The sequence below is a fragment of the Eumetopias jubatus genome, unplaced genomic scaffold, assembly GCF_037043125.1.
Source record: "Eumetopias jubatus isolate StellerSeaLion01/CBP00866 unplaced genomic scaffold, mEumJub1_p1.0 scaffold_13, whole genome shotgun sequence".
NCBI classification, from domain to species: domain Eukaryota; kingdom Metazoa; phylum Chordata; class Mammalia; order Carnivora; family Otariidae; genus Eumetopias; species Eumetopias jubatus.
Window position 1 is genome coordinate 89,501,792 of NW_028274819.1, and position 24,211 is coordinate 89,526,002.

Genomic DNA, 24,211 nt, shown 5'->3' on the forward strand with positions numbered 1-24,211 from the left:
TGTGAAGCAATGCCCCAACAATGGGGCTTTCTTCAGCTCTCCAGTCCCCCAGCCTAACCTGCTCTTCATCTGGGACACCTGGAGCAGGGGAGACAAGGGTCTGGCTAGTGCCAAAGCCTTTGTCTCCTGCCCTGCAGCCTACTGACTGTGGGTCTCCCTTTCTCTGGGCTGCAGTGAGCAGCGATGGGGGGGGGTGGGGGTGGGAGGTGGGAGGAGGGAGCAGGGAAATAAGGCTCTATGTTCCAACCGTAGACCAGGCCGACTACGGAGTCCAGGGGAAATCTGGCCTTTTGTTGTGCCCAGATCCTGTGCTCTTTTACTGGTCAGACCCTGGCCTGGAAGGGATAATGCCTCACCAGCTTAATTGCCAGGACCCATCACCTTTGCCCGGCCCTCTGAGGCTGCCGGGGGGAATGCCACAGAACACAAAATGTGTTTTCCATTAAGTTTAAATTAAAAATGGGAATCAAGATAGATACCTTTTCTGCAGTCTCCCTGTCACACATATTTCTTTCTCTGGTGCCACCACGATTGAAAAACACAGGGTCTTAGTATTTTTCACAGATCAGACTCAGAAACACTTACGGAGCACAACTTTTTGTAAAATGAAAAAAGACTCTTCTTCCTTCTGCCTCTGGATGCTCCAAGCCCAGGACCTTCTGGGTTCCCAGAAACCCCAAACTGCCCCCCGCCCCCGAGAATGAACTGCCAATCCGGACGGCTGTCACTTCCTCTGGGGTCCGGCCCCACTGTGCCTTGTGTTGGCCCAATCTCACTTCCCTCAGCCCTCCGACGGTAAATACGGCTCCTGCCAACCGGGGTGTGCCCGACAGAGATACTGGCCGGGCCACCGGTCAGCTCCAGGGTGTGGGGCAGCGCCGGGAAGAGAGAAGGACAGGGTTAGTGTGGTGATAGGTTTGGCTTTAATCTGCCTCATTCCAGGAGGCCACGGGGAAGTTTCGGAAAGCTTTTATCTCTTGGTACAAATGAACACAGAACATGCTGTGGGGAAAGTGGCGCGGCCCTCCACAGGAAAGCCCCAGGGGACAGAAGGGAGCTTAGCCTGAGGTCTGTCTCGGGTCCTCTCACGTCCGAGCATGAGGCTGTGGGCCCGGCTGCAGACTGGGACTTAAGAGGCCTGGGTCTTAGCTACCCGGCTGCTCTCCTCTAGCTGTGTATGCCTTTGAACCAGTTTCTAAAGCCCTCCAGACCTCGGTTGCTTTGGCTTTAAAATGGGGATTAGACATGGTTGTCCATGTGGTGTCCACAAGGGGGCATCCTGCCCATGTGCTGTGAATGCACACCTGCGCTCTGGTGTCCCTGGGGGACTCCAGAATCATCCCAAGTACTATGGGCATCCTCCCTGGGCCCCGCCCTCACCAACCTCCTCCAGGGTGGGTGAAGTTAGAGGGCGGGTGTAGATGGTATGGCCACTCTATCTGGGACTGCTGAAAGGCCAAGGTATGGAGCATAAGCACCTCCAAAGGGGCCAGATAAATCCTAGCATGTCAGGCCATCGAGACAGGGCATAGGGGCACCCGGGACATTGCTACTTTTTCTCCACCCTGGAAAATAACATTTTAAAATTTAAGGTTGCCTCCAAGGCAACCCGAATCAATACTCAAGCACCGTTTGTGAAAGTGTGAATTGGATGCCCGAGCTTCTTATCCTACAAGGTTTCCTTTTTTCTACAGAAGTCCAGAAAGATCAGATACTCTGGAGTGACAAGAGCGCCTCCGATGTTCTTCCGTTGACTTTCCTTAGCCCTAAGCACCTCCTCCAACTGTGTTGAGGACCTCGGCTCTTTTCTTTTCACCTCTTGCCAAAGTGGACGTGTTTGAACCCCAACCCCCTCTTCGACAAAAGGACAGATGACAAAGCACAAGGAATTAGCACCCCTTTCCCCTGCCTCAACTCAGCTGCGCCAGCCTCTGTCCCCAAAGCACTGGCCTCCCTGCCTCAGCACAAAACATCCGCTGGAAGTAAGTCTGGAAAAACAATAAAGTGTTTGAAGGCAGGGAGTTCCCATCCTGAGAGCAGACAGCCCCCAGGCACATGGCCTGCTGGCAGGGGTCTCAGCTGGCTAACTACCACCCAACACAGAGGGTCCCAGAGGCTACCAGGCAAAGCTAGACATCAGTTGAAAAGAAGCATGAATCAAGTTTTTTTTTTTTTTTCCATGAAAGTGGATCATTTTAAGTCTAGGTTCCTCAAAAGGCCTTTAGACTATGACAATACTGTGCTGGGGCATGTTTTTTCTTGAACCTTCGCACAGGATTTTAATTTTTGCCTCTGCAGGCAAACATGGTTTTTATATCAATGCTCCTGGAGCACTTTATATTCAGCTGTTTCGCTCAACATTGTATCAAATATGTACTTTGTTCCATCTCCTCTCCACCCTGAAAATTTGCTCCACTCATTAGCTCTTCTCTGGAAACTTCATATTTTTATTGCTGTGGGGCATCTTCCTCAATATCTACAAATATTTTTTAAAAAGAAAGAAGGAAAGCTGCAGCAACGCATACTTTTTATTGCCCTGTGGCCTGTGCCTCCGAAACACCAATCCTCCGGCCTCCACTGCTTCACCACCTGCTCACACTCCTTTGCCCTTTAGTTACCTGTGCCCCTCCGTCATGGTTACACGGACCCCCCTATCAAATGAGTAGGCCTTTGGGGCAGGTACTTGTCTCACTTCAGGGTCTGTGGCTTCGGTTCTTCGGTGGCAGGAAATCCTAGCTGGGACTTGGGGGGTTTATGGACCTGCCAGAAAGCAGGCCTGGGAAATCACATGGCATGAATGGCTTTCCAGCACGTGAAGTCAGAATGTGCTCGAACATCTCCCCAACAAAGGTATCTGCCATGGAACCCCAAATTACTGGTCCCTTAAAGTGTTTGGACATGCTGTCCCTGCTGCTGCTGGTCCTCTCTTCTCCCACAAAGGAGGTAAAGGGGCCAGTGATTCTGGACCACTGATGCCTGAAGAAGCCGAAAGGCAGGCTTCATGGGCATTCTTGCTCTGCCAGTCTCTGCTTCTCTTGCTCATTCCCACCCCCCGCCCTGCCTGGCTAGCATCGTGGCAGGACTCTGTGCAAAGAATCTTTTTTAAAAAAATGCTGTAAACACTTGAAAGCTGAGAAATACTGATCATTAGAAAATGTTAATTCTCCCAAGCTCAGGAAAAACTGGGTAGAGAATCGTCCCCTTTTCTGAACTTGTTTCTTGGGCTGACCTCATGTTGCAGCAAGACTCAGACATGAGGTAACTGCTCTGGTGTTAACATATACTGCATCATCCACACTCTCTCACTGGTTACCAGACGCCTCAGAGAGGTGACCAGAGAGCCCAGAGGCACCAGTGGAAACTTCCAAAGGCATTTTTAAAATTTTTAAATTTTATAACCAGCGTGTGTTGCTCCCACATCATGCACTTTTGTAGAATAAGGCAGAAGGTTACAGAGATGGTGACTCTGAAGACCCACTGAAAGATGGGAAGTGAAAGAAGAACTAACCAACCCAGAGCCCAGGAGGCCAGGAAAGCAGCCCTTAGGCAGTATCCAAAGATCTCAGCTTGGAAAGGGCTTGAAAATCATCACACTCCTTCATTCCAAAGCTTAACCCCTGCAAGATGCCAGGCAGCCTCGGCTACGGACAGCAGATACTGCATCCTGAGGTTGCCCGTCTCTCCCTGCTCAGGGCTGTTACAAAGCTTCCTTGTAGAAAGAGCCCACATCTGTTTTCCTGCAGCTTCAACTCCCTGATCTCAGTCCCATCTTTTCTGGCCGCAGACAAATCCTTCAATACTTGGGGTCATTGATATACCACTGGGCCTGGATTTCTGGTGAAGCGTTCTCGGGCTGAGGTTACTAGCATGCCTGAAACAATTCTGTTCCTATCTCTGTGTATGTTTAAGACCAAATGAAATTCACATGAAATTGATGGGAGCTTGGTGTCTGAGAACTCTCATACTGGATAAATCTTTTGAGCAATGACATACTTTCTTTCATAAAATCTTGTCTGGAGCTCTTTTCCTTCTTGCTGTGCCAGAAGAAAGTGTCCCAGAGACCCTCGCACGCCCAGAGCCTCTGCTGTGCTCCCTGTTTGGCTAGCAAGGGTGTGTAGCTAGCAGCCGGCAAAGGTGGGGTTTGGGTGTGCCAGAGTGACCCCAAGAATAAGAGGAAGTTAATGTGTAAATTTTCAAAACCTTAAATCCTAAATCCATGGATCTAGAGTTTACTGGAGGAACTTTAAATCATTGTGCAGGAAAAATCCCAGCCAGGGTATCCATCTATTTATAATTACAGGGCAAGGCAGTTTCTGGAAAGGGATTCTCATGGAAACAGAATGACTATACTCTGGCAGACCCCACTGGGTCACAGCTCCCTACTTTTTCTCTATTCCTTACTGTTTCCCTTGACACTACAGGACTGGGTCAGCCCCCTTGCAGAGTCTGTAGGAGCCAAGGTGACCTTGGCAACCTCACAGGCCCCGGAGGTGGGGCTCCTGCAGCACCTGCCCAGCCTAACCTGACTGGGGGGGGGGGGGCAGGGGCAAGGAACCAGTTTCCACTTCCTGGATTGGCTGCATGGGAAATCAGTGTTCATTTGGGGCGGGCCTTGTAGAGTCTTCTCCCAGCCCTGGGGACTCGGGTTCCACCTGCGCGCAGCACAGCGGGGCTCCCCAGCCCACACACAGACAGGACACTTACTTTCCCTGAGATAACTGAGATGTGACAGCAGCACTTCGGTGTTGTAGAGGGAGGTGGCTCGGAGGAAGTCCTCCTTGCTCATTTTACACAGTTCCTTGCCATCCATGTTTTGGAAAAAGGACGTGTCGATCTCCATCAAGCCATACTCCTTTATCGCCCACTCCAGCCACTGCCGTACGTGCTCCTGAGTCCACAGCGTGGGGTCTGCAGGGGAGACGACCTGTTAGCAAGGGCTGGGCCGGCCAGGACTCCCTCCCCTTCACGAACGCTTGGGGAGACCCTCTCTCTCCCCCTCCCTCCCTCTCCTCCTCCCCCCAACACCTCTCTGGCTCCCTCTCCCCCTCTGTCCCCCAGTGGGAAAGTGGGTTCCCTCCCGGATGGTTCCCTCCTAGAACTCCCATCTGGCTTCTCCACATCTGGCACTGCCTGAACCACTCAGCCCTCTGGGGAGGTTCTTAGATGTCTCCCGAGGCATCCTGACAGAACATTCTCTTTAAAGTTTTTAGAGGGCAATTAAAACCTTTGCCTGAGAAATGGTGGCATCAAAATGAAAGTATACACAGTTGCAAGGACCCAGGGACCAAAGTCTCTGGAAAGGGAAATCATCTGTATCTTAAGAACATTAGTGATTTCACGGAAGAACACGGATCTCTCTGATGGCTACAGTAAAGATCGCATATGTATACGCTTTTACTGCAATTTCATCTGTATAGTTGGAAAACCCAGCCGTGTTAGCATTTAACATAAATCCAACCTGGGTTTTTCTCCTTGTGGAGACAGCTGTGCTTAAATCTCTACCAGATCATCCCCAAAACATTTTTATGATATTGAAGTCCCCAAAGATGAGAAAAAGTATTGGAGAAAGAAAACCTTTCAGGCCTTTAGCCTTTGAGTGAACATAAATAATGTAATGACTGAGGTCATCTCCAGCTAGGACCCTCACAGCTCCTTTTTGGCTAGGTGTGTGTGTCATGGGGTGTGTGTAATACTTTGAGTGCCAGTGATGAGTTCCAGCAAATTCCACAGCAGGTAGAGCACTTGTATCTTATCACTTAATCACAGGCTGGAAGCCATCTCTTTCCTTGGTGACCGATTGTTAGCAAATCCAATAAACATCTTAGATATGCCCATCATAAAAAAAAATACCCGTCATACAAGAAAACTACCTGGCTCTTGGTCACATGAAAGATCTGTCGGTATGAAACATTTAGGCGGGAAACCACATACTTAAGCAACAGATTTTGTGGTGGTAGTTAAAGGAATCATGGGTGGAGGGAAATAGTGTGAACTTGGAGAGTCTCAGAAGGCTTCCTGGAGGAGGGGAGGAGACTTGACATTGTAGGTCTGCTGTCAGCCCCCGGCTTCTACTGGGCCTGCTTTATTAGCATGTTTACTTGGTAGGAGTATCTATGCTGCTTCTCAACCTCCTCACCCTCCCATTCTAAGAGTCTGTGAAGGTTCTTGGCAAAAATGGGGACCAGGTTTGAATGATTAGGAGTGACCATGGGAAAGGAAGCAAGGTTCTGTTGCCTTCCTCACACCAGATGCAAATTCTGCAGCACTTTTACTCAGAGCTTCTGCTGATTGCCCTCGTTTGCCATGGGTTCTCCATTCCTCCTTGGTTTTTATATGTGAGTATGTGGGTGGCCGGGGCTGAGTCCGCTTTGCAAAGCGCCCAGCCTCCGCCCAGGTGCGGGAGTAGGGTTGCCATATTGGTGCTGGAGGTAGAGGAGCTGGCCAGAGAGGAGAGAGTAGAATTTGGAGTTATGGGTCACAGGCTGCTGTGACCCCAGATTTGGGGTACCTACTATGTGCAGCTGCCCCACACGTCCTATTTTTCACATATCTAGAAAATCCAGCAAAATGGCTTTTATCTTCATTTTGCGATAGAAAGCGGAGTCTTGAAAAGTGCAGTCCCTAGCTCAAACTTAAGTCTTCCTAGGACTTTGCTTAGTGGATGGGGTGGGTCCCCCTGACCCGAAGCCCCTCCTCTTGCCTTTTCATGATCCTGCCTTAACTAACCTGTGAACTGTTCTGCTATTATGCCAAATAACAGAGCTCCTTCTAACGGTTCGTTGTATATTGTACAAGTTCAAGTCCATATGTCTCTCTCTCGCTCGCTCTCTCTCTCAGATAAATTTCTTGGTTTGTTTTCCTCTTTTACTCTCCAGAAACAATTAGGCACGGACCATTGGTAAATGGAAATATTTTGCACCATTTCAGAATTCTAAAGAAAAATGGCACAGGTGGGGCTTGGGTTACACAGCATTTTACTTCATCTGATCTCCTTTGCTTCTCCTAATTCCTCACTTTTAGTATTCGAGGCCTCAAATTCAATTTTACACCATATATTTAATTGATTTTATTATTTCCTCTCTTGCTTTGGGCTCTATCACAATATTATTTCTCTCCCTTTACAGCACAATGAATTATAAATCTTCCACTCTGGATCATGCTAAACTCTTCCAAATGTATTTCCTGGATGATTTAGTCCTAGTTTCTTCCCATCTGAACCTGAAACTGGTGATTAACCAGGGCCCTCGTTTATACTTGTCTTAAAAATCCCACCATAAATTCAATCAGTTGTTCCACAAATGTTTTATTGCCTTGATTTGTGGACTCACCCAAATGAGACTTTCCCTCATATCCAGGAGGCTGGCCTGGAGGAATCCAAAACGTCTAAGGATAATGTTTAAAGATCTCACCAGAGGTAAAATAATGAAGTAAATCCATAGCTAGTGAATTCATGACAAGAAATGCTTTAAAAACCCTGTGGTATGAATTTACACTATCATCACGATTACTGCTGTGGTTACCTTGGTCCACTGAGGACTGACATTTTGATATTTCGATACCAGTTCAGAGTTGAAGGGTCAGCTGAGCATTCTGGCCATGTTCGCCCCCTCTCACCTCCCAAAAGTGACTGCAGAAATGAGATGGTTATCGACATTTGGTTCAGAGACAATCTCTGATCCCCTAAGTCTTCGGTGCTCAAGACTGCCTTCCCATGCTGGCCACGGTTGGGGTGAAGCAGGGCAGCTTGATGCCAGGTGAGCAAAGGCCTGGTGAGGTTTGGCTCTGCTTAGGGAAGAACAGGGAAGTTCCCACCATGTCAGCTCTACTATTGTTTCATCGTTTGCTTTTTTGATGAGAAGGGAGAAACATGGTTTGCTTGGACCTTACCAATGCACCTGAGCTAAACTTTCCTGCTGTCCTGAAGGAGGGAGGAGATCAAACGTTAAATGGTAGAAGTAATGGAATGTAGAGAAAGCAGTTCATATGGTGCCTGGCACCTGCAAAGTGCTCAGAGAATGGGAGTTACTCTTCCTCTTCCTTTGTGAGGTCACACGCTTGTGGAAGAAGGAAATTCAAACTCCTTTGTGAACAGTTTTCAAGTCCTACAGGGCACTGTAGGAAGAGGCCTCATTAGCCCAGGTTCTCCTGCCTCACTGGCTCTCACACCTCGCACCCCCCGCCCCCACCATCTTGCATTTGGCCCAGAGCGCAGGGATGCGGCCGTGGTCCTCACAGATGGTGAGACACAGCTTGCCCTGGAAAATAAATACAAAAGGGCATCGGGAGGAGAGGCTCGTTACAAAACCATGCCTTCCAGACCAAGAAGCAAATTCCTTTGCATTACCTCAAAGAGATATCTAACCCTTTGCCCTCAGACACAACTGCATTTACACTTTTCCAAATGGAAGGGGTTTTGCCTTTTTGGTCATGTTATTCTGGTAAGATTAGTTGTAATCCCTGCCCTGTAATTCACTTTGCTTAAGATTTAGACGTTCTTGCTCCTTCCACCTGGCACCAACTCTACATGTTGTAGTTTTCAAACCCCCTTTCTGACCAGGCTGCTAAGCTTGCTGCTCTAGCCGAGGTGGAGCGTCCAGCCAGGGGACTGAAGGCTTGAACAATGATTTTATTTTCTGTAACCAACAGCACCAATACCTAGGAAAAATAGGCTATTTTTACATAATGACCTAACTCGCTGCACACGTTAAGGCGCTTCATTTGTTAAATATAGTTATTTCTATTTTGAAACTGAAAGAACTGGTTGTAATTTTGGAAAGGTGGGACGCCAGGGTGTATGCCAGGATGCCAGGAAGTACATGCCTGATGGACACGACAGACCTCTGGAGCCACCCTTCTCCTTCAAGGCGAGGGCGGGCCCGTCGGGAGGTCCTGGGACTCCTTTTGGATTCAGACGGCCTTGTCTCTGCCCCTTTTGCAGGCCTCATGCTGGGGGACCAGGTCCCCGGGGGAGAGTCTGTGCTGTGACCTGTTTGAGGGTGCTGGTGACCTGGGGGATGCTATCTTGAAGGACAGTTGGAAGGAAGTGAGAAATGCAGCTTTCCTAAGCAGGCATTTCCATAGGGAAGAGGGTACCAGGTAAAGGTCTAGATGCCCACTGGACAAGCCTGCCCTCCAACTCCTAGCACAGAAAAGGGAGGACACGGATGCCAGCCGGCAGCCTGGTTCCCAAAGTACCTGCGGGGACGATGACTCTCCTCTCGTTGGTGGTCATGTTCGGAGGAGGGGGGCCGTTCTTCTCGTCCATGTAGCTGTTGTAGTTCATGGCGTTGGGCTCGTTTCCACCAACTAGCTTGCTGCATTTGCTAACACTGCAGTCCACCGGAGACTCCCTGGAGTGAGAGAACACAAAGCCCAGAGGAAGTCATCACTGCAGCTTCCATCAGCCCAGCGTGGGCAGACAACCGTGGCGCCGTGTCCCAGCCCCACGTGGTGTAACGCCGCCGCCGCCGCCTTACTTCTCTCCTCCACGCTGCCACCAGAGTCTTCTTCGAATCCCAGCCCAGTCCTATAATTACGGTACTTAAAAACTTTTGGCAAATCCTCACTGGCCTTGGACTACAGTCTGGACTTCTTAGGATGGTGCTGCAACCCTCCCAATCTGACTGTGGCTGACATTTTTAGCCTTGTCGCCAGGCAAGCTGCACTCCAGCTGCATGTGCCCCCGCCCGGCCCCCAGGTGGCCCCCAGGTAGGCCTCTGCACCCCACACGGTGCTCTGTCTGCCTTGGTTCTAGCACTAGTCACTCCGTGGGATCATTAGCAGGGTGGGAGCTTTTCCCCTGGCTGGATTGGGAGTTTCTGAGAGGTTGACATTCCTTTCTCCTTTAAACCTCAAGATGTTAGGTAGAGCCTTCCAGAGCAGATGAGTGATCGATGTTTTCTGAGTGGACTCTATCTATTGCATGTATATGATTTTAATGCATTTCTCGTACACTGTTCTATCTGAACTTCCCAATACCCCTCCAAGGTAGCCATGGCAAGGGTTCCTATCTCCACTTTATGGTTAAGGAAACTGAGAGGTGAGGTGACTGGCCCAGGGTCACCGAGCTAGTAAAAGTGGACACAGGACTCAGGTCTTTGGTGTTAAGCTTTCCTATCAAAACACACATGCAGGCATGCCTGGCTGGCTCAGCTGGTAGAGCATATGACTCTTGATTTTGGGGTCCTGAGTTTGAGCCCCACATTGGGCAGAGAGTTTACTTTAAAACACATACACATGCACGCACGCCCACAAACGAGCTGGTTGCTGCATGAAGAAGGAATAGAATTCAAGAACTTCAACCTGATAGGTTGTGGCCCTGGTGGCAGGTTGCAGCTCTGGCCACCACGCTCACAGAAGAACCATAAGGAAGTACAGAAGGGAAAAATCATCCAACCCAGCCTTGATGTCCATAGCCCAGTTGGAGGCTGCTCCCTGGCATCAGCCCAGCCTTGAGCAGCTGTCTGGAGATCTAAGCTGACACCCCACTTGTGGCCCCCCAGAGCCCGGGGGTAAGCTGGCAGAATGCTCCACACCGCCCCCCCAAGCCCAGCGTCATGGTTCCCGCCCCCTCCCATCATGCCCAGGAGAAGTGCCATCCCACCTTGCCCCAGCTTCCGTTCAGCCACTGCAGCTGGGGACAACTGGAAGGCCCCGGAGAGGCTGCTGCCGCAGTTACACAGTGCAGGAAGCATCAGACCTGGGACACAGCCAGTTCTCTCAAGAGCTCCAAACCAGGCCTTTCAGACCAAGGAGTTCAGATAAGGTTCAGATTACAGCGGCCCAACCTTGGGCCGCAGAAAGACTCCAGGCTTTCCAAAGGCCTGGCCGCTGCTCTCCTTACTCTGCCCTGGGCAGGGACCAACCATCCTGAGGACTTAAGGAACCAGGTTGTGCCAGAAGGGCCTTGCCCATCCCGCGGCTGGTGGCCACACCTCCAGAGGCAGGGAGGGCAGTCCAGATCTCAGAGGAAAGGAAGAACAGCCCCGGCGGGGGTGGGGGAGGGTGCGGGGGGGGGGGTGCTCAGGCAGGGCAGGGGGGCCAGAGCACATTCAATAAAGACAATTAAATGAATTTGTTTCTTAATCTGAAAGGAAAAAAATATTGAAGATCACTTATCATAGCTGGGAGATAAATGGTCCACTGAGATATTAGAAGTCAGACGGTAATTTTTTCCTGATGTCTTACAGAGGGGAACATGGGCTGAAAATGAAAATAAGATGTATAACTTACACATGTTAGAATTTAAGGTTTTACTATTCGCCTACTGTTTTTCCAGGCAGAGAACCAAGAACCAGCCGTCAGAGCCCCAGATTGTTGAAGGTTTAATGTCCCCATGGCAGTCTGAGGGGAGGCAGTAGCACATCAGGGCTTTTCACCAGTTTGGCCCTCTGGCTTCTGCTGTTGAAGGCCTTGGCCGGCCGTGAAGCCAGCCCAGCAAGACCCTGGTGCTGCGTCCGAGCTGAGCCCGCGCCCCCGCGCGCCGTGCCCCCCACCCTCCTCCCAGCCAACCGCACGCGAGCCCACGCACCCATGCGTGCACGCCCACGCAGACACGGGCACACCCCCGACACATGCACGCGCGCTCGCGCGTGTACACACAACCGACACACACACACACACACACACACACACACACACACACACACACACACACACACACAGAGCCTGGCAGCCTTTCCCAACATCCTCCTCCATTGTGAAACAGCCCAAGGGCAGCAGGAGTCTGAGGATTAAGTTGGCTTTCCACCAAGGGAGCAGCGCTTTCATTGGCTGGAACCCCCGCGGCGGAGGGTGGGGTGGCCCGAGCACACACTTCCTCTGGCGGATGCCGGAGTGCAAGGGCCGTGGGCAGGGGCGAGAAAATTCTCAGAAAGGAGAGCAACGTCCAACGGGGGCCGGGCGTGACGGGAGAGGGGGTGCTGCTGCTCGGCAGCCTGCGCTCGCCGTGAGGAACATCAAGGAGTTGAGGTTTGGGAAATGATTTCCCGTGTCGGCTGGGCCTCTGGAGGTTGCTGAGCCGAAAACTGACCTCTCGCCGTGCAGAGGTGAAAAGTCAGAGCCTCAGAAATTGCCGAAGTGGGGCGACCCTTTATGCCATGGAGCGGGCATGGCCTCCCTGCTCTATTGTGGCCGCCCCAGGCCCCCTTGTCTCCTGTCCCAGGGCTCTCAGCTGTCTGTGGGCCCCAGGACGGGGTCAGGCCTTGGTGCCAGGAAGAGAGAGAAATAAGTTTGAAAAGAGGAAACATTTGGTAAAAGCCATCTGGTCTGGGACTGGGTAAGAAGAGGAGCCATGAGCACCAAGGTGGGATGGGCACCTGCCGGGGGGAGGTGGGCGCCCAGGTCACGGGATCGGCGGGGTCCCGGAGGAGGACATCAGAACCACCGTCGGGACCAGGGTTCTCTTGCTGGGGTGAGCCCTGGGGGCTGTACGGGAGTGGGAACCTCCTCATTTCCTATCCCACAGAAGTTCTCATCTTTCTGCTTCCTCTTGTCTCCTTCCTCCAGCACCCCAGCACAGCTCCTACTCCCCAGCTGTGCAAGGTGATGCGTCCGGACGCCCACTCTTGGGTGCTCCTCCTCTGGAATAAGGCCCTGTCCTCGCTCCCAGTCCCCTCCGCCAGGGGTGCCCTCAGAGAAGCCTGGCACCACCCTGGACCATCACACTTGCCCAGGCTGGCCCTCCCCTGACTGCGCAGGGAGAAAAGGAAGGAAAGCCGTACCTTTACCGCCGGCCTGCCGCCCTCCCTTCTTGGCAAGCTCTTGGGCGCTGTGCCTCCAGCAGACAGCAAATGCCTGACGTGCAGCCCTGGGGCTTGACAGCTATGCTAAGGGTGGGTACAGGTGAAGCACAGCCTAAAGGCTGCTCTTTAATGAGGCAGCTGGCCCTGTGAAGAGGCCCAATGAAAACAAGAGGGGGGGCGAGGGGGAGCACGGACGGAGGGGAAGAGGTTCTGCCATTCAGCTTACCCGCACTCCTGCTAATTTGTATTGAGACCTGCACTTACAGCTAGCATGAGGTTGGGGCCCACAGGCAGCTGAGAGCCCTGGGACAGGAGACAAGAGGGCCTGGGGCGGCCACAATAGAGCAGGGAGGCCGTGCCCGCTCCAAGCGTGGGACTCAGAGCATCTCCATCTCGGCAACAGAAAAGCCATGGCAGGAGAGGCCCCAGCAAAGGTGACATGGACCCTGCAACCTTCTCCTTTAGTTTCACCATGGGACAGGAGCTCTTTATTCTTCGCCTTCTATCTTTGTATGGTCAGTGAACGCTGCTTTAAAAACCCTGCCAGTGATTTGCCAAGGGTGCCTTGCAACGTGTTAAGCAACTTAAAACAAGGTGAGAATGCTTGGGTATTTGGGTGAGAGAAGATTTCAAAGACTCCTCCGGAAGATGACCCCTTTAGCCTGTAACAGACGTCTTCTCTACCTTCCCACTCAGCCCCGAGCAACTCAGAGGGCACCACCCCGAGCCACAAGTGTGCAGCCCAGGCTCGTGGCCAGTGGATTCTCTGTAGTCACATAGCTCATGCGAGGTCCCAGAGGCCACCCAAGCCAAACAGTCACCTTAGGACCTATCATGTGTGTCTTCTATGCGGTGTGCACACTATGCACCATTGAGCGATCCGTGTTGTCTTTAGGATTTCTGTAGGAGCCATGCCTAGATGTGTGCCTTGTTGTTTTTAAAAAGGAATACTCAATAAGTGAGAAGCAAATTTCAAGGAAAGGAAAGAAAGGCACCCATAATCTAGCCCTTCACCCTAACCCCATAGCTGTTTTCACCTCCATACATAGTAGGTGCTCATAGCTTCTCCAGAAGCCCGAGGACAGCTTCCCGCCCAGCTTATGGGACATGCTGCATACTGCAAGGTTCAGAACCAAAGGAAGCACCTGAGAAAGCAGCTCAGCAGTCTTAGGGGCAGAAGTTACAGCGTGTGCGAGGTTGATCTTCCTGTAGATGGAATGTGAAGTCTCCATGTGTCTCCTAGGAGCATCCAGAGCCCACTGGCCAGTGCTGGGGGTGTCGGGGTAGACTAACGCCGACTCAGGTCCCGCATGCCAGGAACACAAGGCAAGCAGGTCTTTGCATTCCCCTCCCCTCCATAAAATAATACTCTTTCCCTCATGGGATGTTTTTCCCCCCGATCCCCAAGGTTGAGGCAGGATACAGCTAAGAGTTATTTGCAGACCACAGCCCGGGGTCAAGTTGCTGAAGTTTACATACATCACAGAAGCTGCGGGCCTTGCTGTTCCAAGAACAACTCATCCTAACAGATTCAACCAAGACAGGAAGATATGGAGAAAGAGCTAACCTCCCACAACATGGGCCAGCTAGGCTTTCCCTGAGCTCCCCAGACCTCAGTCTCTCGACGTGACCCCATGCCCCTGGTCCAAATGACTTAATAGTGGGATAAAAAGCAAGAGGGGCATTGTAGCTTTAGGCACAGAGAATACCTCCTCCAGAGACACAATATCTACGGAGTCTCCAGGAAGCATGAAGTAACTCAGAAACCCAAGGGGGATGGTCCAAAGCATTCTGGTCCAGCGCTATCCCGTGGTACAATGTGAGCCACATATATAATTTTCAACTTTTTAGTAGCCACATTTTTAAAATGAAAAAACCAGGTGAAACGAACTTTAAAATATATTAAGATATTAACTCACGACAGCCCAAAGAAGATGATCCAAAAGAAATTATCATTCAGCCAAAAGAAATGATCATTTCAACATAATCAATATAAAAATAATTAATGAGCTACTTTACTTTTCTCCCCCATACTCTTGGAAGTCTGGTGCACATTTTGCATTTTGAGCACATGTCGGTTTTGGATTTCAAGTGCTCAAATGTAATGTGTGTGTCTGGCGGCTCCTGCATTGGATGCCACAAATCTAGTCCATGAGCTGAAAGACCCCAAATGGGATAGATACGCTGCTTTGGTTTTCTCATCTGAAGTTAGGAATTCTTGGTATTAAAGGGGTCATTTGAATAATACTCAGGGGATTAGGGAAACACTGTGTCGATGATGAGAGATTTAAATTGCCTGGCATCTTTTTCATTGTGTCCTTTCTTTTTGTGTGATCAAATAGTAGAATCTGACATAGTTCCACCCTCAGCAAAGACATTTTTCTGAAAACCCTTGTTCCCTGCTGCCCACCAGGCCAGCTTCCATGTGAGCTCTTGGAGAGTATTTATGGGGTGCTGGCAATGGCTCTGAGAGTCCACTGGATCTTTTTTGTTTCCCCAGGGTGAGACTACATCGGTCCTTCTGCGCCTACTCTGTCACCTGCGGATGGTCTGGGGCAGGACTGGCCAATCAAAAGCAGGGGCTGCTCTGTGCCACCAGAGCCACTGCCAGGTTGGGGGTTGTCAGAAACTGGACCATAAATACCACGTCTGCTCTTTGGGGGTGATCACACAGCTCTCCTCCAGCTGGCCTCTGGTGTGATGGCAGCCAGGGATGGCTGGCAAGTGGGTTCTGACTGATTTCCTTGGGGGACCCTCTTTGCCCAGGATTAGTATGTTGCAGGGGAGACAGTAGTCAGCTCATAAACGCAGCCTCCCCTGAGCACAAACGCAGGCTCTAGCTGAGGCAATGTCCACAGACCTTGGCTGTCCTGGCTTATACACTGATGACCTATATGGTTTTGAATAAGCAGCTTCACCTTTGAGTCTGCTTAGCCATGCATCCCTTCACTTGTTAATTTCACAACTACTTACTGAGCACCTATTGTGCGCCAGGCATCGCTCAGTAGACAGAACAAGGCCCTGCCCGCATTTTAGTGAAGGCTGTGAGAAGAGCCAGGAAGAACTAAGAAGAATCTAAGCAAGGTAAAGAGGGCTGGGTGCTGTTTCAGATCCGGTGGTCAGGGAAGGCCTCTGAGAAGGTGATATTCAGGCAGAGAGCTGAAACAAGTAAGAGAGAGAGTCATAGGACTCGATGGAGTAGGAATGTTCCAGAAAGAAGGAACACAGGCACGAGACTCTGAGGCAGGAGTGTGCTTGGCATCCAGAGTCTTGTGTGGCTGATGCCGAAGGAAAGAGTGAGATAGGAGAGATAAAAGGGGTTTCATATGGATGGGGGGACGGGGCATGTGGAAGACTGCGGATTTTGTCACAAGAGAGTTAAATATTCTGAAAGGTTGACTCTAGCCACTGTCTGAAGAACAGACTTCAGGAAGGCAAGCAGAAGTGGGGCAAACAGGGTGCTACTGGGGTGGCCTAGCAGGACAGATGCTACTGGTCTGGGTCGGGGTGAGGCTACAAGAGTGGCTGGGATTCAGACTACAACAGACCAAAGACGTTCCAAGCGTGGAATCTGGATTTTCAATAAGCATCAGGAAGGTCCATCCAGTGGTTGGGCCAGTTTGGGAGGTACTGCCAGGTTGCGGGTTGTCAGAAACTGGACCATGAACCCCAAGAGCACAATGTACAGGCAGAGAGGGAGGGGGCAGAAGGAGCCTCACAGGCCAGGAATCAGAAGGCCTGGCTCTGGTGCCAGTTTTGCCTCCTCTAAATCCTTGAACAAGGCATCAACCCCCCCCCCCCACCTCCCCAAAGCCCAATCTGCCTTTAAATGTCAAAATGTAATTGCAACATTTATCTCCTAGCCTCATGGTGGGGAGCAAATGATAAGATAATATGGAAAAAGTATTTAACAAACTATACCCACCCCTGACACAGTGAGGAGCTCATTATCTTTATTATCTATGTGGAGAGATGCTCTTGTGAGGGGCTCCTGGTTTAGAACCTCTGAGCCTTCCTAAAATGCTAGACTCTGGGATGGGGGTTGGGATCCCAGTGGCTGGTTCTGGTTAGTGGGACTGAAAAGTGTAGGGCTGGGTGTTCCCACAGGCAGGTCTGAGACCGGCGGTTGTCTGGGGGAGGTCTCCTTCCCAGCTGCACGCTCGCCCCCTTCTCTCTCCTTCTCTAGCCTTGTTTCCTGAGTGACCTCATCCCCTCTTAGTGACAATTCTTTAGAGATGATGCCCAAACCTGTGTTCCAGCCCCCAAATATTACCTCAGCCTTAGTTTCCAACGCCTAGCAGACATTTTTATCTGGATGTTCTACTGATAGCTCACAGGAATCTCAGAGGGAACATTGACATCTCTTCTCAAAGCATTTCCTTTCCTACCTCCCATGCCTAACGGCACCGTCCTTGCTAAAAACAGGGAAACTCCAGCCATTTTTTAATTCTTTCCTCTCATATACCCTCTGTCTCCCAAAATAGGCTTCAATATGTGTCCACCTCAGCCCCGCTCATTATCCCTTTGATTTGCCCTTCCTGTAGCTACCCCTTTTGATTTCCCCAATCATTACCATCGCTCGAATTCAGAACGGGATCATTTCTTACCGGGATATTTCACTAACTTCTTATCTTTCTGATGCTCCCTTCCTTCCCCACGCTCTGTATACAGTGATTGTCAGCTCTGGAAATCAAGCTCTGAAGATGTTACATGTCAAGTCTACAAAGTCGGTATCCGCATATGTAATAAATTCTGCATTTTCTTAGTGTGCCATTCAGGGCCCTCCCTTAATTTTCATTTTTTTCTCCTTGTGCCGTAAGGCCCATTGGCTAGCCTGATAGTTCATGAATGAGACTAATGTTTTCTCTCTTTTAAACCTTTGCTCAGGATGATTGTTATCACTATCGAGCACCTTCTGAGTCCTAGGCACTGTCCTGGGTCCTTCCTCCACAGCATCACAGTTAACCATCTACACAAGCCTATGAAGAAGCACATTCTGCTGTCCCAGTTCCGAAAGGAGGAAGCTGGTGCTCAGACAGCTAGGTAGCTCGTCCAAGGGCAGAGCCGGGAATGAAACTTGGGCTACCCGTCCCCTAGGTGTGCCCTTCCTTGCTCCTTTGAATCTTCTCTCCCCAGGCTCTCCTCCCTGCATTTCCACAAGGGAAGTCTTCCCGCCCTGGGCACCACCAAGTTCTATCTAATACACCTCCCAAGTGTGATGTGTCCTCCCTGGCACAGTGAGCGCCGGATGCACTCACCTTTATCATCACTTCTGGACTTTTACTGCAAGAATGTTTTGGTCATCTCTGAGACCCACCCAGAGAGGTCAAATATCTTCGACAGGACAAGGGACAGTATGTTCTCACTGAGTTATCCTCAAGAGGGACTCTACCTGGGCCTGACACAAGAGAGTGTCTGCACTGGGTCATGAGCCTGACTCTGACCTGGCCTTTGAGGGCTGTACCAAGGCTCAGAGGGCTAGGTGGGCTTCCTCGCCCTGCTCCACCCACAGCCCTCCGTTGTCTCGCCCTCTTTTGTCTCAGCTCTCTAGTGACTGACTCGGGCTCCCCGGCCCAGCACCAGAGCCCCACCTGCTGCAGGCACCCTAAGCGCCAGAAGCTGCTTAGGTCAGATCTGCTCAACTCAGACCCCTGGGGAGCGTGCCTCAAGCCTCCACCAGCCCTGCACCTGGCAGCCGGCTGTGCCTACCCCTAGAGCAGTGCAGGCCTGGCGGGCTTACCTGGATCCATTCATGTGGTCATACTCCCGCTTGACATTGACCCTCACCGGCTGATTAATCCACTCTTGCTGCGGTGGGAGGGGGTTGATTTTGTGGGGCTGGCCATAGTCAGGGCTCCCTGAGGCGGTCATGTCGGCCTTGGGGAGATGGGCCGCCGCTCCGTAGGCAGAGTCGAAGAGGGACTGGTCGTCGCTCACCACTGACAGAGCCTCCTGGAGGGTCAGAGAAGGAGACCGAAAGCCCAGTGTCAGTTCATCCCGTGTCACTCTTCACCTACTCTCCTTCTGAGCTGGCAGGGTGGCCCAGGGCTACCCCAGGGGGCGGTCCAGATTGTTGATCGACTCACACTCTGGGAGGCAAGTTTACCCTTATGCAAACTCAATGGGTTTTTTGCAGGTTACCCTGGGTGAGGAGGGATTTGGGACAGTGGGGTGGGGATGGGGAAGCTGACGGAGCATGTTCCCTATTGGGTCTGTAGAGCAGAGCATGGGGAACAGGAGACCATGAGGAGTGGTTACCCAGGGCGCATGTGCAGCGTTCTGATGGAGCTTGAGCGCTGGGCTCTTTCAGGCCTCAGCAGAAACGCCCCTGACTAGCCGGGCGGAGCTGTCACGCTGGAAGGGGATATGAAAATGAGCATTTATTTTATACGTGAGGCCAGTGAGACCCACCCAGAGAGGTTAAACATCCAGCTCAGGGTCACACAAGGGAAGGGTGGGGCCCAGAGCTGTGGTTGCCTCTAATTTCAGTTTCCTTATCTGTAAACAGGAATAAGAATAGCTTTTTCAGAGCTGATAGGTGGGCTAAATGAGAAAAATCTTGGTACAGGTGTCTAGCTTGCAGAAATGCCCAGCAGTTTTCATACGGGTTCTCCAGGATGTGCTGGTGCATCTTACATGGCCGTGACTCAGTTGGGAGGCTGCCTGCCTCCTGGGGACCTTGCTCTGTCATGCTCTCTTGCCTGACTCCTGAAGATGAGAGCTTCCTGTCTAAATTCTGATGATTCAGCTTGCCTAGAAACAAGGGCAGAATGTCAGCTCTGTGGATGGGGGAGTCCCTACATAAGACCCTCAGTCTGCCCACTCATACTGTCCCATCCCCTGGTGCAAGTCTGGCTTGTGGAGAGATCTGGATGGAAGAAAGGAAGCCTTGCACCTGGCAGAGATCTCCTCCCCGCCAAAGCACCATAATAAGATGCTCCCACTATTCTAACCCCCATCAAATCACAGAGGCCCCGGATCACAGACTGGGGTATGATGTTCCCTATATCACATAATCACACCAAAGTAAGTTGTCTGCTTTTCAGAAAAGAAGGGAGCAATCTATAACCCAGAATCAATTTATAATCTATGTAATCTATAATTATACAATCTATCATTGTGAAGATGAGATGGAATACTGTATGGAAATGCTTAGAACAGTCTCTGGCACCTAGTGCCGCCTGATAAATGTCAGCTATGATGATTCCTAGTGCTCGAGGACAGGTTCTCTTAGGCTACTTGTTAGGGGCTGAATTGTTCCCTTAAATTCACACGTTAAAGCCCTAATTCCAATTCCTCAGAATCTGATGTATTTGGAGAAAGGGCCTTTAAAGAGGTGATTCAGTTGATGTGAGGCTCCTCGGGTGGGCCCTGATCCAATCTGACTGGTGTCCTTATAAGAAGAGGATATCTGGACACATAAGATGGGAGAGGCAGCAAGCCATCTGCAGCCAAGGAGAAGAGCCCTCAGAGCCCACCAGCACCCTGACCTTGGACTTCCAGCCTCCAGAACTGTGAGTAAATAAATTTCTGTTGCTTAAGCCACCCAGTCTGTGGTACTTTGTTATGGTGGCCTGAATACACCACCTTTACTTAAGCCCTCCCAATATCTGTAAAATTACAATTTGCTCCACCAGCTAACCATTGCTGTTTCTCCCAGGCCCATTCGCAACCCTGGCAGGAGGACAGCCAGATTTCAAAGAAAAAGGTTCTTCTGTGGCTGCTTCCGGCTGAGATCAGGGAAGAATTACTGGAACCTACTCCAGGAAGTCTGCTCCTGCCCCAGAAGGCTTTGGATCGTATAGATATGGCCAGAGATGGCAATTTCCAAGCTGAGCTGCCTGCACAATATTGAAAGGCTCACATGCCCCAACCAAGTGGGTATCCCTTGATCCCGACCTAAAATATGCTGGGATCCTTCTTCATTTTCCACCTAGTGCCCTTGTTTATGCTCAGAGGAAAGCTGGGCTTCCTGGAACCACTGTCTTTTGGTTATTAGACCCATTCTCCATGTCAGTTAGGGAGCAGACCTGGCTCCATATCCCAAATCAGTTTTGAGTTGCCATCCAGGCCCTCGGTGTTACAATTCCAAGTTGAAAAACGTGACATTGTAACCGTCCAGAGAGTTGAGCTTGAGTCCCTGAAATTCTGGGGGTTCTACACTAGGAGCAGAGATGCATTACCCCCTAGGACCTATAAGTGCACTTTTGGTGATAAAGGGGAACACTTGCCAGTTCGGCTACAAAAAGAGACGATGTACGTGTAAGGAATCGGGTATCGTCTTCTACTATGGAGAGGGCCTTTATGCTTGGTCAATCATGCACAAATCTTGGAGTTTCCAATTAAAGAATTTCTTATCTCCCTTCCTCTAGGTTAGGAGAAAAGATGGTGGAATAATGGAAGGAAAGAGGCAGGACTGGGGATAATGATGCTCCGGGGAAGCAGGAAAGATCCCTCCCCTCATTATCCCCAAAGAGAGTGGGCCAGGAAACAAGAGAAGGCAGGGTTTCAAGTCCAAGGGGACCAAACAGGTGGCAAAACCAAGGTTCACAGCAACAGAAAACAGATGAGACAAAGCAGGGGTGCTGGTGGCAGACCACGGAGAGGCTGCTTAGGGAAATGAGAATGAAGAGCTTACAGGACAAAGGGTAGGGATGTAAAGGGCACAAAACCTGTTTGAACTCATTTTGGAATGTAGTTCACAATCAAAGGAAACTTTAGCCAAGTGGCAACATCAAGGAGGAGAGATCCCTGATTTCCTCCGGCACGTCACTGGTTCCTCCTGCCAACTAGTCTTCGTCCAGCAGTCCAGGCACGGGTGCTTCCTTGCCTTTCTCTGTCAGACTCTTTCCTCTCTGACGACACGCTTGCACACTCTGCCCTCATGCAGCCCACCATGCACATCCCCTGGTCGGGTGGAGCTCCCTTGAAAGTTGTAAATACATCCTGCCATAACTCTGGCTCAACTGCCTCGAGAGCTCTCTCGATGTCGGCTGCAGCAATCTACTCTCATCTGCTTGTGTTCCCACAACTCAGTTTTACCCCAGCAGCCCCGCTTAGGTGTCACGACCCCCCAACTGCCACAATTCCTGCCCGAAGCTAACTGTCTCCACTGTTCCCCTCAGCGGGCCCTGCTCACGTACGCTTTGTCAGCCCCTGTGTTGTGGGCACCCTTTCTTTGTCCTTTCCACCTGCACGCACGTCTGATGCTTCCCATTTTCTAAGGTAAATGAGATCTTTGTCACCCCATGAAACCCTCCCTGATAATTCCTTCTGACTCATTTGAGCTTTTAAAAGCCCAGTGAGAAGGGGCGGCTGGGTGGCTCAGTTGGTTAAGCATCTGCCTTTGCTCAGGTCACGATCCCGGGGTCCTGGGATCAAGCCCCGAATTGGACACCCTATTCAGCGGGCAGTCTGCTTCTCCCTCTTCCTCCCTCCCCCTTGCTCATGCTCACTCTCTCTCTCAAATAAATAAATAAAATCTTAAAAAAAAAAGCCCAGTGAGAATACTGCTCAGGTAGGTGTGTGCACGCACACACACACACACACACACACATACACACACACACACATTTTCTCTCTTTTCTATTTCCAGTCATTGATAGAAAAGGGCTTTATTTTTTTTTCTTATAACAATATGGAGAAAAGAATTTGTGGTTGAGGGAGGCTGGGAAGAGAGAGAAGATGAAGGGGAATGACTCTGTGTTTAGCTTGCTGGACTGAATTAAGAAACTTAATAAGAGCAGGATGCCAGAGATGAGAGCCCCTAGGTGGGAATAATAGATCTGGGCAGCCAAACAAGCTGATTGAAGACCCTGGTGAAAACTTAAAGTTGGGGAGGAGAACATTCTCACCATCTCTGAAAGGAAATAACACCCCTCTTGCCATTCAAGGCTGAGAGCTATAGGAGCATCCCAAGACCACACCCCAGGCAAGTATGCTTCTGTCTTGAAGATGGGGAGCCTTCTCTAAATAGCTTTGGTGGCAGTGGGCACAGTGAGGGGGGGCAGGCCTAGAGGAAAAGGCAAACGGGGAACACAGCGCTGAGTATCTGTGGCTGACAGACTTGTGTGAGAGCATCATGTTACTGCTGGGGACTCATGGGGGCCACTGGAAGGGTGGGTAACAGATATGGGTGTAGGCACCAAGGTACTGCTTTTATCATGTGAGAAGCTATTGAGCTGGTCGACGTTTTGATCACATACTTATAGCTTTTACACATGTGCAGCTCTTACTATTTTATGTCTTATAAAGCTGTTTGCTTTTACTTAAACTCTTAAAACTTCTAAAAGTTTAAACATGAAAATCTTACTTGTACTGAAAACTCTTTACAGGAAGGACTTGTTGGTTTTCAAGAACTTTTCGCTGACGACTTGTTGATAAGAAGTTAATTTTGGGATGAGAGACTGAATTTAGAAAGACCTTCAGCATGAAATTCACCAACCATTCTCAGAGTGACTAAGTTCCTTCAGTTTGTAACGACTTCACTTTTTCTACTGACTTTGGACATGACAGAGAAGACAAGTTATTCTTTTAAAGACTTAAAATCCAGGTTGCTTTAGAACATGCGACATAAAAATTGACTTCAAAGTGAAAAAGACAGAAGGTATTGGCTCCCCAACCCCATGTGGCCCTCAGTTCTAAGGTTAATCCTTTGGCCTCAGAATCATCACTAAGAAAGCAAGCCCTGGATTGGCTTAGTAATTGGGTTCTAAGAAGCATCTTTCCTTTGCTCTGCTGATTGCTGGGAGGCAAGGCCTATAATTCAGGATGCTCTGGTCCCTCAACCAATGAGTTCCTAGGCCCAGAGGGAGGCACATGGTCCCTTGACTCCAAGCACATCTGTACCCCACTTGACCCATCTGCCAGAAAGCTCAGGCAAGGTCAGCTACTTGGAGTGGCAGCTGGAGTTCTGAGCTAAGTGGTTGGCCCTATTTGCCCATAGAAATGCTGACCAAACTGTGTCAACCTTCCTTCCCATGATCCCCTGCTGGTCCAGGCAACCAGCAGAGGTATATGGCCAACGGGGCACTTATCTTGGTATGGGGCACTCCTTACCCAATTTGGTTCAGGTGCCTTTAACACATCACTTATAATATATCCCGTGGTCTCATTATTGAAAAGAGGTCATAGCAGATAATTATCATAGCATTTAGTAAATGCGAGACACTGTTTATATGAGTAGTCCAATTTAATCCTTTTGGCAATTCTATGAGGGATGCATGATATATTATTACCTCCATTTTTTTCAGATAGGAAAATGGCTATTCAGGGAAGTGAAAGAACTCACTCAGGTCACACAGCAAGTGAGTGTGATCTGGGATTCAATTTCAAGTCTGCTGCCTGGTCACGTCCCAGGGAGACTGTGCACGCTTTGAGGACAACTCTTGAGTTCATTGTAACTTAGAGCCCAGTCTTTGGAGTTGGAGAAATACTAATTCCAATCTGAGCTCCATCAATTGCTCATT

At 50.3% G+C, this 24,211-nt stretch overlaps 1 protein-coding gene across 3 annotated transcripts in view; it reads right to left on the reverse strand.

The window, feature by feature from the left end:
* Window positions 1-24,211, reverse strand: part of FLI1 (Fli-1 proto-oncogene, ETS transcription factor) — a 112,419-nt gene that overhangs the window by 32,239 nt on the left and 55,969 nt on the right. For 2 of the 3 annotated variants that reach the window (XM_028120843.2, XM_028120842.2), the window contains exons 2-4: window positions 18,484-18,695; window positions 9,196-9,350; window positions 4,705-4,908 (exon numbers count right to left, since the gene is read on the reverse strand). In XM_028120843.2, coding sequence (XP_027976644.1) covers window positions 4,705-4,908; window positions 9,196-9,350; window positions 18,484-18,695 — 571 coding nt within the window. The remainder of the gene's footprint in view (window positions 1-4,704; window positions 4,909-9,195; window positions 9,351-18,483; window positions 18,696-24,211) is intronic. The other variant, XM_028120844.2, reaches the window with a different exon arrangement.